Below are 15,733 nucleotides of genomic sequence, written 5' to 3'. Positions count from 1 at the left end.
GGATCATAGTTCTTTTTGTATGAGAAAAAGAAACTTCATAGAAATTAAAGAGAGGGAGCAAAATAGCCAAGGAACAAGAAAAGTACTGCTGACAGAAGCCCATGGTAAGAAGAAATGGAGATTTTTGGAGAAAGTTGTCATTGAAGAAACTTGTAACTGTGTCTCCTCCTACAGCTTGAATCGTACCATGTTCAGGTAAACGAGGCATTTGGTATCTTCCTGGCAAATGTACAAGCTTTGCCAGCACAAACCTCAGCTCCATCAGCTCTTCTCCCACTCAGTACCCAGAACGTGACAGTTGCAGGTAGAGCGAAGGGCTGTCTGCTGGGCTTGGTGAGTTTTCCACCTGGGGAAGACCCAGAAATTCCCCTTTTCTCTATGCCGGTGTTATCTTTGTGTGGTAACCTCGTTGACCCATTTCCTTTCCTCTTGGCACAGGCCTGGCAGCGATTGTGATGGGACGGGCAGGAGAGCAGCTGTGCCAACTACACAGCACGACTGATCGTGCTGGTTTTTCCCCGTTTCTGTGCACAGGATGCGGTGACACAGCTATTCCAGGCACATACATCTGGGCACATGGTGGCGCAGCTCACGGCTGAACCAGGATGTTTCCTGCTGTGTTTCTGACACACACACAACAAAACCGCGGTCTCCATGACTCCGCTTTGCTTTAGGAAGGTGTGTGAGGCCATAACATACAGCAGGAACCCTGGAACTGAGCTTTGCTCCAGGAGAGCTCTGGAGTTAAAAGGTACCATGTGATGAAAACAGAAATACCTCGAGTTTCAGAGCTGTAAATGTCAAGGCCAACAGCCAACGTGCCCATCGATGCGGCAGCGCAGGGGCCAAGAACCATCCGTGTGTTGGCACAGTCCTGGCAACTGGTTCTGATCTTGGCTGATATTTTTAGGTGGGTAATAAATAATCAAAAAGTAGTAGCTATGATATAAGGAAATCGCAGCACTGGCACTCAGTAAAAGCACAGGATTTATCACCAGGATCCAGGTCCTTTCATTTGCTCACACCGTGTACAGGGCAGATCCCTCTCTCATTCTGCACTTTACTTCCCCCATCTGTAAAGTGGGGCAATTCCTTAACTTCTGAAAAACATTCTTAACCTGGTAACATAAATGAAAAGAAAATCCTTGGTCTCTTGTAAATAGAAGGCTATCATAATATCACATACTCCTGATTGACTACTGTTTTTTATTATTGCTAGGTTTTTATTAGATAGCTCATGCAGTAAAACCTTATTTGATTCCTATTACTATTTCACAGCCACACAGGTAAATTCCAAAGGTCAATTTTTGAGCGAGGTGCCTCTCAAGATAAGGCTCGCACTGTTTTAGTGTGTTCCTTTTGCATGTGGCCTGGGACAGAGAGAAATTACATTACATTGGAGGGCGCAGTGCTGCAACCTTTAGGACATTTTTGCTTTCATCAAGAGCACTCGCTCTCCCATCTGCTCCTTCCCCCATCCAATGTGCAGCGCTTTATTTGGGCTGTACCAGGAAGTGAGACCGTGTGCGTGTGCGCAGCTCAGGAACTGCACGCTCCTCCGTAATTCATACAACTTAATGCGAAAACAACCCAACATGACGAAAAGGTAGCAAGAAAAGAAACATATTACAAGTGGAAAAGTTGTGCTTCGGCATGTGTACCTGGAGAGTGGGAGTCCTGACGGCACTGTGCTTCCTGCAGCCGGCCACAGGTACAGTAAAGCTGTCTCTGTCACTTTTCATTTTGCTGTGGTATGTGGCTTTGCCTGTAGGAGGAAAAGACACACATAGGTAAATTTTAAGCAGTTTAAATGGGAACGATTCGCATAAAGTGATATATTCCACTGCAAAGAAGTGGCAATTTCAAATGTCTATAGAATGTGTGCTGTTGAAGGCTGGCAATGTACGTATTTACCCACCAGAAACAGTAAGTGCCAGGAAAAGCTGCATGCTGCACTGTGGTGGGATCTGACTCTGCAGAACTGGGGTGGGATCAGTAGGGGGAGGTGGGAGCGCAGGGAGACGGGCTGTGAAATCCAGTGAAAACACAAAGGAAGCCACAACACTTGCTGGAAAGGATGGTTCACACAAGTGTAGGTCCGAACTAAAAGCTGTTTACATGAAGATGTTTTACAAGAGATGAGGAAAACATGCAACATCACAGACATACCTGCTTCCATAGCTAATTTCCAGCCTTAGATGAACTGAGCTGCTCCGCCCCAAATTTGGAAACCTATTTCCTATCTCCAAAGATATTTTCAATCATTCACGTGATTTTTCCCTTTCAATTAGGTCGTATTCAACTCCCTCCTCCTCAAGATGTTACTCTACTGTCAAAAGATTTTGACCTGATTTTGACATGGGCGCCGGGAGAAGGTTCCCCACCAGATGTGACGTACACTGTGAGGTACGAAAGGTAAGTGCTGGATTGCAAGTGTGGCACAGGGCAAACATCTGGGCATGTATATTAATCCAGGTCATTATCACTAAAACCAAACTCTGAGCAAGATTCGGTACCCATCCTCCAAAACACTTCCTTCTCTTGCTCCATAAATTCTAATAAAACAGTGTGTTTAATATTACGGTGTTCTTGTTTCTCCTTTTAGCCAGGACCTCATGGACAAATGGATAAAGGTTCCTCATTGCAAAAACATTCGCCGTACCTCTTGCAATCTGACTTGTGTGCTTCCCAACCTCTTCGTTAAAGCGCGGGCTCGAGTAAAAGCTGTTTCTGGACGGCTCCAGTCGCCGTGGGTAGAATCGCAGTTCAAGGAATACCATCTGGATGGTGAGTGTCTGGTGGGTTACAGCAGTGTTGGCACGAGCAAACGAGCAGATCACACACCAAGGAAACAGTAACGAGCGGCTTTATGAACGACAGGGATCTGAGTGAGCGCAAACAACAATAAGCCGTGATTATTTGAAAATAAATTTTGTAGCAAGTGTCAGAATTTGTTCATCAGTGCTCTAGGTGAGCAAAGTGGCTTCAAGCTTTCCACATTCCAGTGGGGGTATGTTAGACAAAAATGAGGTATTTCTTTGCCTTCCTCCTTCCTTCACGTCTCTCACAAGATAACAGAACACAGAAAAGCAGAACTTCTGTGAAGCTACGGGACAAACAAGCACTATTCTTATGTCTGGTCACTTAATTACAGTGGAACTGGCTCCCCCCGTGCTAAATGTGAACATCAAGGAGAACTTCATCCGCGTGAACGCCTCCTTCCCTTTGGCCGCCTGCGTGGAGAGTTTCTCCTGGACGTATGACCTGAACCTTTGGGAAGCCGGATCTGAAGACAAGGTCGGTAAAAGCGGCACTTCTTAGATGAAACGGGGGAATTAAAACCCCGTTAAACGGGGGCTTAAAATTTCTGGGCAGGGAGGGATGAGATCCAGGGTCTGGAGAAAATGAAATGACCAAACTGGAGTTAAACCAAAGCCAGAGCATCCTTATTTTATTGGTAGTTCCCTTTCCTGTTCTATTCCTGTTTTTATCAGGAAGATGTGATGGGGAGGTTACGGTATAGTCAGTACAATAAGGCAATACCTGAGGTTTCAAACAACCTGTTTGGGTACAGTTAACAGCGTCTGTGGTAGCACAGAGCACGGCACCAGCTGGAAATCCCAGCCCAGAATCCAGACACCCTCAGAGGTTCTTGCTACAAACAGCAGCAAGACACGAAGAGCCTCTCCATGCACCTTCCAGCCACCACAGCCACACGGTGATGAAAATTATGAGCTAAAAAGGCGGAGAAACAACCCAAATAATGCAAGAATCATCCTCCCAACCCTCTGTTCTTTTTGTTTCTAAACAGAAGACATACGAAAGAAAATTTAGGACGGAGACGGTGGCTATTGACACCACTGCGCTGAGAGGCAACTACTGCTTGAGTGCCAGATCTTCCTACGAAAGCATTGAATTCAAGCACAGCCCATTCTCTCAACCAGTGTGTGTACTGTTAAACCACAAAGGTATGGGAGAAAAGGATGTGGTGAGACATCGAATGGGATTAGGGCAAGTCAAAGATTTCCACCAAAATTGGCTTTTCAACCAAAAAAAAGGGCTTCCTGTTTAATGGACTGGTTGGATTTTGTAGTGAAAGTTTCTGCCTTCTGTAGAAACATTTTTATTAAAAAATCCAACCTTGATATACATTCTGAAAATCTGGAAATACTGTACTTGGGTTATGCTTACAATAAAATGTTGGTAATATTCAAATTTATCCTGAAAATTATATTAATAAGGCCTCATTTTCTACCTGCTCCAAGTAAAGCACTGGCTGGTATCAACATTAATTTCTGTCTGTGACTCTGACTTAGCATCTGACCTCAGGCAAGTCTGCTGTCCTTTCTCTGCATTTGTAAAATAAGGATCTGGAGCCTAACGTTTCCCAAGGTTTCTGAAAGAGAAGCTGAGTATAAAAGCCCTTTATTAGTACAAAATATACTCCCAACAGGAGATGATTTTTGCCTTTTTCTTTTTCAGCCATGGAATGGAGGTTCCCGTTTCCTGCCATGATCCCTGTGTTTGTCCTCATGGTGTTTCTCACAAGCGCCTTCATCGTCTGCTGGCTGAAACAAGATGCGGAGCAGAAGATGATGCCTCACGCTCTGGTACAGCCCAAACGCTGCGTCCCCTCCTGACCCGGTCTTGCTGATTTTCAGAGGGTAACTGGGGTGGAATGGGGCAGTTCTGCGCTTCTCAGTTCTGCATCCACAAGTCCCACGATAAATCAGCTTTCATTCCGGCATGTCCTATAGCCAAACCTTTCTTTAAAAAGCATCAGGAACTCACTGATCTGTGGCTTGTTTCTCTTCCTTGGTAGGATTTCTCTCATTTAAAAGCTGCTGGAGCAGCCTTTCACTGTGAGCCCAGCGAAAAGGAATTCTTCACGGACTACCTTATCTGCACAGAGCAGCCAGTGTCCCAAAGGAAGACAAACAAAACTTCAGCAAGAAACAACCCACCATGGATGGCTTCTTTCCTCTCATCATCATCGTCATCATCATCAGAGGAGGAGGAGGAAGAGGACAGCAGTACTTTCATCCCATACACCGAAATGCCTCGGTTTCCAAAGAGACACCTCAACTGTGAACCATCCAGAACAGCTCAGGAGGAAACTGGCTCGGACTCAGGATCTGGAGGTCTCTCTGTGGACAGTGAGTCTGTGCTTGACCTGAACACCTTGGGCTTCTCCTTCTTTCCAATGAGGAAGAATGAGGTGGACACCTCTGGATCCCAAGGAATGGAGACGGCGTCCCTTTCTCGCAGCTCCTCTTTGGGAAGAATATCCCTCACTGATGTGAGATTCCCAGGTCCCAGGGAACACGGACAGCAGGACACAGACAGGGTCGAACGCCTGGAAATGACCCCTCTTCAGACAGCGGCGGAGGGGACCTGTGCCAAACCTCCAGCCAAGGGGCACTACCTGCACAGGAATGCTCATCGTTTCACCAGGTGTTACCAGAAATCCATACTGGATCCGCAGGTCCAGATTGGAGAGATATCGCAGCTCAGGGAGGATCCCAGCACCCAGCAGCTTATTTCCTTTCAGACATCACAACTGGCAGAAGATGAAGGGATCGCAAGCGACTGTGATAGTGATAATTCTACAGACGGGACACCTCCCGCACCCACGGTGCTAAGCGACGCATTTGAAACCTCAAATATGAAAGAAAAATACGATCAAAAGTTTAAATTCAAAGGCTACGAGCACGCACATTACCTGGGGAGGAGCTAGAGTGCCCTAGTTCTGTGCTGTGCCTGGAAAACGCTAGAGAGCTCCAGATATCCACACTAGGATACCAAAACAAGGACAAATAACTGATAGTGGTGCTTTTTGTATTTATCTACCTGGACAGTTTTTCCACTGATGTCTGGCCTATCAAGGTATAGGGCTTTCGGGACATAAAAGGTGTATTTTTACTGCTAAGTAACTAAGGCATGTTCACCGTCCCTCTGCACAGGGGCAGCTGTGATAAGGTGTTACGGTTCGGGTATGAGACACGCAATTCAAATGCGGCCAAGGGTGAGACACACGGTGACGCCACCGGTGTCACCCAGCAAACACACAGCGCCCTGTGTCCACCCAGGACATGAGAACAAAGTCACTTTTCCATGCGAGTTATGAAAGGCAAACCCACTTCTGAAACAGCAAAACCGCAACCCGGACCCGTGTGAAACCATCGGCTGGGTTCCGAAAACGTGAGCGTTGTGCCTGCCTGCTGGTTTTGAGCCAGCATGAACCGCTAACGTTACATTTGCTTCTCTGAAGCTACAAAACTGCGCCCCTGCTTGACGGGAAGTGCCGCACAGAGACATTTAACAACCTTCGCTTTTGCGGGATGAAAAGATCTCAACCCACAGAGATCACCTTCTGTGATAAATGTGTGGCGTGTCTGCTTATTTATTTATTTTTGGTTTTATACAAGTGTACTTATTGAAGCTGAATTTCTCCCTGCTGTGCAGAATGTTTGAGAGCTGCTTTATGCAGACGCAATAATATTTTCATATATAACTCCATGTGTGTGTGTTTTTAGGTTTCCCAGAACCAGAAAGGGTGACTGCAGCTCATCCTGAAAAACATTACATTTTAAAACATGGGCTTCCCATTCCTGATGCTTTGGTTTGAGTGCAATCCTATGAGACTTCCCAGCTAGGTCACTCTCTGGGGCCCTGAAAGACCAGGACTATGACCATCTCTGAGCAAAGAATGAAACCAGAAGTCCTGCAGCGAAAGGCACAGGAGACAAATCCTCCCTTGACTGGGCAATACTGACCTTTTCAGTGTATTTTTAATTTGCGCTCTTCACATCTCATAGAAACATAGCCTCACATTTTATTCCAGTAAAAAGGCACGCAGAAAAGCAAAGTGTCAAATTAAAGAGGCAGACACACAACAGAGAGTTGTCTCAGATGAGGGGAGGATGTAGATGGAGGGTATTAAAGCTGACGCCTTCAGAGACTCAGAAGAACAATATTAGGAAGAGGCAGGGGGTGAGAGGAGGGGTTGGGAATTGCTTCGAAAGAGGAAAGCAAGACGGACTCATCAACGTCCTGAATTAAAGTAAAGAGGGGAGGTGGGAGAAAAGATTCATCAACTAGAATTTTCCTTTTTTTTTTTCTACCTGTTCTCTGCAAAGCGTCCTTAGGTACATCCTGCAGTTTAATCCCTCCCGTTCATTTAGAAAGACACAGATCATCCAAATACAATCGCCACCCATTTTTTTGTGCAATCCAGGAAAACCCCCCAGGCTTTGAGTTACAGGAAGCTCAGAAGTTGCGCAACCTCTACGAAATTATTTTGACATGTCACAGCTCTGCGAACAGGGCCTGGGATCAGTTCTTTGTATTGTCCGGCTTTTCTTGGGCTGGGAGCTGGAGGAGAGGTGAGCTGTGCTGCTGGGGCTGCGTCCCGCTCCTCCTCGTTCTTTCACCAACGCCTGAGACCTGCTTTTCAGTGCAAAAGTGTCAGGGACGGCCAGAGGTTTAGGGCAGATATTTCTGTTAGAAGCATTTCTGGGGCTAAAGCGATAATGGTTCTCGGAAGGACAGTCCAGTTGGGTTTGCTCTGGTGGAACCTCGGCTTTATGCAATGGTCCAGTTAGTCCTCAGCAAACCTGAGGACTGAGGGCAGGTCTTCCCCAGTTTGTGCAGTTGTGGCCATGGGGAAGGAATGGGCTGGAGAAATCAGCCGGAGGAATCAGCCAGAGAAATCACCCAGCCTGTGCCAGGGAACAGCTGTACCACAACAATCCAAAAGCAGGGGCTAAGGGAGTTTCCTAAGCCTCAAATGCAGGTTGTGCAGGTGAAGTTTTCCCCGCTTAGGACATCTTGGGTAAAATGAGCAGCATGCAGCTGTGCCAGCTCTTCAGGGGTTATACACATCTGGTGGTTCTAAATCTGCATCTCCTGGAAACAAGCAATTATTTTTCACTTTTGACCAAAGAAGGAAATGCCTCTCACTCTTTTGTGAAAAGCCTGCAAATTAACTTAACAGCCTAAAAAACTAAGAACGCTACGCAACAGGAACTGTATCTTTTTCTTGGTTAGATTTCATACGAACTCCCAGTTCTTACCATGTGGCATTCGCAGTACCCAGAACAGAGCCTTATATTGTCGGCAGCCACAAAAATAAACTGTAGGTCTCCAGCAGCCTCTGCGAAAAGCCACGGGGCAGCACGTGCTCCTGCTCAGAGCTACGCGAAGCCATTTGGCTCCCATACATGCCCAGTGTGAACGACACAAGAGCTTAAGAACTAGTGACTTGTCTGACTTTCATTTAAGAAAATATTCCACAGTATTTCTTAAGAAAATGGATGTCTTGCTTGCAGTGGTTATAAAGCCAAGTAGATGCACAGCCACAAGTCTGAATTTCTAGAGTTTTAACGAGTCAAAGTTACCCGACCAGAAAAGCAAGCGCTAAAACTGAGAAAGCTCGGTGAGGGCTTTTGGGCAGGAAGTTTTTTATCGGCAAAATGGTGTTTGGCGCTCTTTCAAAACCTGGGGATTTTCTCAGGCTCTGGCTCACGCACCTTTGTCTGGGCAGGTGTGCAGGCTCCGCAGGGAGAGGTGCAATTGGAGTTACTTTCATGTTCTCTCTCACACATGCGCGCAGATCTGTAGCTGGTGATCTCAGAGCCCAACGCAGGCGGGACAGGAGCTCTGCAGCCTGTTACTGGGTAACAAATGCAACCTGGCCTCACAAACAAGAGCTTAGCTCCTGTAAAAGGTGATTCACCTGCATGCAGGATCGACCGCCTGCTCTCCCAGCCCAGCTCGCGTAGTTATTCATGAAGCAATTTCTGATCATCTTGGCTGTATTTTCAGTGGTCGGTAAGTGCTGATTTCTCCTTCTCTGTCACTGGTCGTGGTTGTTTCTGTTTGATCCTGTAGTGCGGAAGGTAATTCAGTTGTATTTATTGAAAGACCTGGAGAATGAGCTCTTGTCTGAGGGTGTTCAAAAGTTCTCTGTGTCGCTCTCTCCTTTCAATATTTTCAAAGTACTGCTGGTGTGCTCAGTGCTTTAAGGATTAGTATGGAAAAGAAAAGACTTCAAACCGTTTGCCCCTGGTGTGTTACAACCCAGATCCTACAGGAGTAAAGGATACTCATTGGCTTCAGGGGGCTTTCCATCAGCCCCCTGTGTCTTAAGCGGAGACACAAATGAATACAAGAACAGCCCTGATTTTAAAAGAGGTACAAACAAATAATGTGTCCCTAAAATCCATTTAATCCAACTCCAGATGCAGCAAATTCACTCCTGGGTGAAACTTGTTATGTTTTCAAATGCCAGCTTTTCAGCAAGCAACCTTATTCATCTGCTTTTGTATCCGTGATCTTATTTTGTAGGGAAGGCGCCTTCAGAAAATTCTGTAACAGAGGGACTTTCACACTGTGAAATATCCTGGTTTTCCCTGCCCACACTTGACTGGGTTTACGTTACGCTGCTTTGCATAACTCTGTTTTAGTATGGATAGATGTGGGAAGACAAGAGGGTTCCTACTTCTGATATGATCAGAGTATTGGTGACTCAGTTTTCACGGTGCCCAGACAGGGAAACCCACCCGCTTTGTACCGACTGCTGCGTTTGTGCCACACCAGGAAGATTGTGCCCAGCCAAGTGTTGAGCTGCAGATGAGGTCAGGACAAAATTTGGACCAGACTTCAGCCCATTTCTGTGTTGCTTTCCTGCCAAAATGCCACACACAACAAGCTTGAGCGCCGGATCTATGTCTTTACGCCTAATCCTCCCCCTGTACAGCACACTAGTTGGAACTGCTGACGCTCGGTTCTCCTCCTTGGAGGCAGCTGGAGGGAAAGCTCAGGGCGAAGATCTGGGAACTGATGTGGTTTAGTCCCTGATCTTGGCCAAGTCACCCCCTTTCTGGTCCTCAGTTTTCCCATCTGTAAAACTGTCCTGCTTGCATTTCCTTATCACATCATTTGTTCATGTCGTGGACTCACTGAGTTTGAGTGTATACTTACAAGCACCATAATGGGACTATTCATTTTCAGCAGGTGCAGGCTGAATCTCATGCAAGTTCAAGGTGTTTACCAATACTGCAAACCAAGAGTTGAGTAATGTATAAATTATCTACCTTTGAGGGCATGTCTATAATTTGAATTTACAGAGCTTATCGATTCTGAAGGTTACTCCCCAAGTTAGAATGTCTTGCCAATCAGCCTTGAGAAACTTTTGCCCTGTGTATTCTCATGACAGCGGAGAGCCCAAAGTCTCTAGGAGATTGTTCTGCAGCGCCTGCTCCGAATGTTTGCTGCAGGTGGACTGGGTGCTGTTCTGCTCTGAGAGGCAGCTCAGACAGGTGACATTTGTCAGGGCCAAGCAGTATTTCTGCGTCCCAAGGCCGGACGCCGTGCTCTGCAGGAAGAGGCACAGGGGCCAGCGAGCAGGGAGCGCAGCTGTTTGTTCTCACCCGGGCACACCCAGAGCAGAGTCCGGGCATCAGCTCTTTGCATGTCGCCCTGCACCGGCAGGCTCCATCCGATAAAAAAAGGAGCAGGAGAGGTGAAGGGCAGTCACATCTTCAGCGATGTGAACTGATTGCAGAATGTGACTTCCCTGAGTATGGGCAGAAAGCAGAGACATTCTGTTCTATGATTCTATGATTCATAGATATGAATCTAGCCCTGAAAACCAGTTGTTTTCCAGCCATTTAACTGCTCTAAAAGACACCTGGTAAGGAACTCAAAGATTCTCCTTCTGACTCTGAGTTTCTGAAGTCTTTCTGTAAAAGTATCTGACTTACATTTCTTCGGGATGAGTCAACAATCTGCAAGCTGTACACAATGATGTGTGCGTGGTTTGAATTCCTGTTCTGTCCAAGCCTCTGCCTTGCAGCCCATCTCTAGCAAACTGGAACTGGGACGCCTGATATTGCTGTTCACTGAAAGGCCGAGCAGCATTGGACTCATATTCATCCCGGGGCTGAGATGCCAGAATATACATTTTAATACCAGTTTCTTTGCTCCTCTAGGCATTGTGACTGCAGAGAGGTCAGCATGTCTGAAACGTGCAGCATTTTCTTCTACAAACTTTGAGAACATCCTGACATGGGAAACTGAAGCAGACATTCCCCCTGGCGCTGTATTTGATGTCCAGTATAAACAGTATGTGAAGTTTGCTTCTGTTTGGAGTTCTGTTGTTCCCAGGGCCACTGTTCGCAGAGAAAGAAGGGCCAAGAAAGAAAAGTAGATTTTGCTGTTTCTGTTGCTTTTTCTACTGTTATGGAAATGCTTCTGCTTAGACAAGAACTCGGTGAAGGACAGGATTAAACTGGTGCTCAGTTAAGCAAATACTTTCACACCTTGGGTTGCCAGCTTTACTCCATTACTGAGCTACCCTTTGCCTTCAGCAACTTCCTTCTCTCTATTCTGCAGTTTCCTCATCTGTAAATACAGGTAAGAGTGATTGCCTTCCTCTGGTTCAGTCACTAGAGCTGCAAGAAATCAAACTAATGCTACACAATAGCTCTGTGGCCTTCGGGTAAGTCTGCAAACTGCAGTGAACTTGTGTGCAACCATTCAGAGTCAGAGCTGAGCAAAGAACCCCGGCTATTACACTCCCTGCCACCTGCTAATTGCAATAATGCTTTTAAAATCTACTAAGAGTTGGCAAAACGGCCTGTTTGGATCATTTTGGAGAAGGGTGGTATTGCATCTGTTCTACCAAACAGACTAAAAGGTTGGGTTTTTTTTTTTGTCCTAAGGTATGGAGAAAAATCCTGGCTTAACAAGCAGGAGTGCCAGAGTATCACGCAGCGTTTCTGCAACCTCACCCGTGAAACGGAAAACTTCACGGAGCATTACTACGCCAGGGTGAGGGCCAGGGGTGACGGCTGCTCCTCCAGCTGGGTGCGCTCAGAAAGATTTGAACCCAGAAAAGAGAGTACGTATGGCTGCTGAAATCCGTCAGATCCTGCTCGCTGGGGATTCGTTCCAGCTCTCACTGATGTTTAGGACAGTATTTCTTCGAAATTGCAAGCAGTATTGCAAGACTCCGGTCTGGACAGGAATGGGGGTGAAGGCCTGAAGATGGGCAAGGGACATGCTGGGCAGCTTGAGGACAGTCAGTAACACAGTCACAGAAGCCATGAAATGCAAACTCCTGAAAATGAGGATAAGCAGCCAGGCCAATGGATATTTAATGTTCCCAACCCCTCAGTGAGCTCTCATGCAAATACACAACATGGCCTTTGCCAATTCTCTCAACAGCTCTGTGACTAAAATTTTCCCACTGCACATTTGTCAATAATTCAAGGTGTAAATTTTCCCCCTGCACATTTGTCAGTATTTCAAGGTGGAAATTTTCCCCTTGCACAGTTGTCAATATTTCAAGGTGGAAATTTTCCCCCTGCACATTTGTGAGTATTTCAAGGTGGCTGTGTGCATAAGATGTGTATAAGATGACCTGGTAAAGTATCAACTTTAATCTTAACAGCTCACGCTTCCTGTTCTGTCTTTTCCAGCTGTTATTGGAGCACCAGCAGTGGAGTATATTCCTTATGTACGGTCCATAAAGATCCTTATCCAGCCCCCCTACACCCCCCTGAGAGGTGAGGATGACCACCAGCTAACTGTAGAGGACATTTGTAGCAAATTTGGGGCTGTTGATTATCACTTAACAATATTCAACCGAAGGACACAGCAAAAGGTAAAGCACAACCTCAGGCCCGCTGACTTTTGTGAGTCACACTTTGCATAAGATGGAGAAGGACACCAGAGCTTATAAGTGACGGATGAGATTTCTGAGGTACAAGAGAAAGTTTCGGAGTCTTTGACTCTCAGTAGATGAGAGGAACTTTAAGAATTCCTCTAAAATTATGGAAAAGAAACTGGAGTTTCCCAGGGAAATGTATAAATAGCAAAATGTTAAACTGCTGGTGACTAAAAAAAAGAATGACTTAATTAGCTCAAGTCTTAAGGAAATGAAATGCAAAAATTAAATATAGTAATAGTAGAAAGCAAATTGTATCTTTAGAATTCCATACATGAAGAATTCTTATAGTCCTGTAACACCTTATTAGTAAATAAAATTTTATGCTGAATTTTGCAATCTAATTTGAAGAAACTGTATGCATGTAATCTTTCTAAAATACAGAATTTGCCTTTATTTGAAATAGTGGACAAAGAATGAGCACAACAAAGAATTTGAAGTTTCCAACTTGGACCCAGACACGGAATACAATGGCACAGTGTACATAAACCTCCTCCAGAGAAGCAGCAAAGCCCAAGTGTTCTGGGTTAAAACGCTGGCAGGTGAGGCTGTTCACTCTGCTCATTTACCAGTCTGGGATACTGGCTACACAAGAGACTGATTTTCAGCTGGTATAAACCAACACAGTCTTGCTAAAGATATCAAAGCAACACCGACTTTCCTAATTTAAAAATCTAGTCAAATGAGACTAGACCTATAACATAATTTACCTAATCCCACACAGTTTTTCTGGTCCAACTCTCTGAAGCTCCATTTTCCACTTGTTCTCTTCCCCACTAACCAGACAAGACGTGGCTTCTCTACTGCTTCGTGGCGCTCGCGTTCTGTGCCGGGCTGGTGTTTGCTGCAATTAGCTATGGGATCTATAAGTACGTCAAGCAACACAGTGCGCAGCCTATGTCTTTGGTAAGTGCTCCTAAACCTCTGCAGCAAATCTTTAAAAGGCTTGGAATTATGTGCGTGCACCTAAAAAGCATTGCTAATTGAGGGGGATGAGTGAGGAGACGAGCACAGTGTCGGCAATCGCTGCAGACCACTGGCAGTTTACATCTGGTCATCCTGTCACAGGTAGAGAAAATTTGTTACAGGGAGTTGTAAAATAAGACAGCAAAGATAGCTGAAGATTTGAAGAATCTTGGTTATTCTATTAAAGGAAATAAACTGGGTGTATTGTCCCTAGAGGAGAGCAGAGCTCTACACAGCTCCCAAAATCACAGATTTTTATTCCCAATTTTTAAGTGACCCACTGGCAATTTAATTTACATATTTTAGGATTGCACAGTTGCCCTGATGTATAATGAGAGACATCTGTATTCCTTTGAAGAGTCATTGCCCAGGAAAAGCAAAAAAAAGTTCTTTTGTCAACAGACCAGATCCCTGTTGGTCATTACTGACTTTTACTGATATTTCTCCAAAGAAAATTTTAAAGAACTTAAAGCAAACCTTCAAAGTCACAGCTTGTCATTATTAATTCACATTTGTCTATCTACTTCCACAGGACTTCAGAGGGATTTCATCGTTCCAGCCTCTTACGCTGACAGTGGAACATATTATAAAGCCCATTAATTTAACCAGACCTTCCCTTCTCATCCCTGACGTGCAGTTACCACAGATCAGCCAATACTTGGACAGAGCGTTGGAGCCACGGTGGACTTTCCGTCCGCCAGAAGCTGCCCATGAGCAGCACAGGGATGTGCCCACGCTCCAGCTTTCCACCCAGCCACCCTGCTTGGCAAGCACAGCTCCGGCGGGTTACGCTCCTCAAATCGTTGAGCAAAATGTTCCCGTTGCCCCGTCCAGCAAAATGCTGCCCCTAACCTACGGGGTGTGCATCAAAGGCACAGATCATGTCGACAAGAAGAATTTGCAGCCAAAACAAACGCTAAAGGAAGTTTCTCCTGATAGTTTTGGTGGTGGAAAGCTCATAATGGAGATGCTGGGTGAGAACTGCAGCCACTGGAATTATAAAGAACAGAGGCCAAACTTGGCATCATGGAGCAGCAGTGACACAAAAGAGTCTGGTCTCTTACAGGGGAGCCCGGAGCAAACGCAGCAACTGCTGCTGCGGACTGACGGGGTGGAAGGTAAAGCGTATGTAACACAGCTGGCACCGCCTGTGCTGGAACACGGAGGATGCTACAGAAAACAGACAGCAGAACTGCCGCTCTTACTGTCTGCGGACACAGAGCGTGTTGCAGAGGAGGAATCGCTGTCGCCTCCGCCAGCAGCCCTGCTCCTCTCAGTCCGTATCGGTAACAACCTCCCTGGGGAGAACAACACAGAGCGCTGGATGTTGCCAGATTCATTCTCACATTCTGCAAATCCGTTGCTGTTTCCAGAGACTCAAGAAACAGAAATGTTAACAGCAGCACAGGGGCTAAGCTGCACAAAACTGAGTAACGTTGTGTCCCAAGACACTGTCTCAGAGCGGGACATCGGCACTCCTCTCACCATGCTGTTCAAAGACCTGGACTTAAAAGTACTGTGGGATCAGGAGGAAAACACAGAATTTTATTAGGATGACTTAATGATATTAAAATCCAGATTAGGTTTGTTTGCATGAAACAGTAGCCTACCTGGCAAACACTGCGATGCAAATAAACCCAGCGAATCTTGGGTGGATGAAGAGTCGTTCTATCGCGGAGACGGGTACCTTCCCTGATAGTTACCTCTTGGTATACTTTGCACTTAAATAATAGGCCTTTATTTCTTGCATATTCTTCAGATTTATTACGAACTAGACTACTTCAAAAGCTAAGATTCAAGTTCAAATTCCAGATTCAGTTTTCTGAAAATTCAGCAAAATTCACAACAGCAACTGTATTTGCTCTTTACCAACACCAAAGATCCAGGTCCAAGGTATGTCCATCCTTTAAAGAAATTCAGGTGCAGATGCATGCAAACCTAAAAGAATTAATTGTATCAGGGTACGGTAAAATAATTAAATATATATTGGTGTTCTACCCTTGGGTATATGATTCATGCAAAACAACAGTCTAC

General features: G+C 45.6%; 3 protein-coding genes across 3 annotated transcripts in view; 2 read left to right on the top strand and 1 right to left on the bottom strand.

Moving 5' to 3' along the window:
• Positions 1-2,766, bottom strand: part of GRHL3 (grainyhead like transcription factor 3) — a 60,372-nt gene extending 57,606 nt beyond the window's left edge. The window contains exons 1-2 of the mRNA XM_065650498.1: positions 2,663-2,766; positions 1,662-1,765 (exon numbers count right to left, since the gene is read on the bottom strand). The gene's annotated coding sequence lies outside the window, so the exon portion shown is untranslated. The remainder of the gene's footprint in view (positions 1-1,661; positions 1,766-2,662) is intronic.
• On the top strand, positions 1,585-5,737 carry IFNLR1 (interferon lambda receptor 1). The gene is made up of 7 exons (XM_065650500.1): positions 1,585-1,711; positions 2,292-2,415; positions 2,606-2,787; positions 3,155-3,297; positions 3,812-3,968; positions 4,483-4,610; positions 4,823-5,737. The coding sequence occupies exons 1-7, from the start codon at positions 1,654-1,656 to the stop codon at positions 5,735-5,737; spliced, it is 1,707 nt and encodes a 568-aa protein (XP_065506572.1). The 5' UTR covers positions 1,585-1,653.
• Positions 5,738-8,789: 3,052 nt separating this feature from the next.
• On the top strand, positions 8,790-15,251 carry IL22RA1 (interleukin 22 receptor subunit alpha 1). Its single transcript, XM_065650499.1, has 7 exons — positions 8,790-8,832; positions 10,995-11,127; positions 11,727-11,905; positions 12,486-12,670; positions 13,140-13,275; positions 13,518-13,639; positions 14,232-15,251. Exons 1-7 carry the CDS (start codon positions 8,790-8,792, stop codon positions 15,249-15,251), a joined length of 1,818 nt encoding a protein of 605 aa, XP_065506571.1.
• Positions 15,252-15,733: the final 482 nt, after the last annotated feature.

This window comes from Caloenas nicobarica, chromosome 23 (genome assembly GCF_036013445.1).
Source record: "Caloenas nicobarica isolate bCalNic1 chromosome 23, bCalNic1.hap1, whole genome shotgun sequence".
Taxonomy (NCBI): domain Eukaryota; kingdom Metazoa; phylum Chordata; class Aves; order Columbiformes; family Columbidae; genus Caloenas; species Caloenas nicobarica.
The sequence above is the reverse complement of the archived record's forward strand: the minus strand, read 5'-3'. Positions and strand labels throughout refer to the sequence as shown.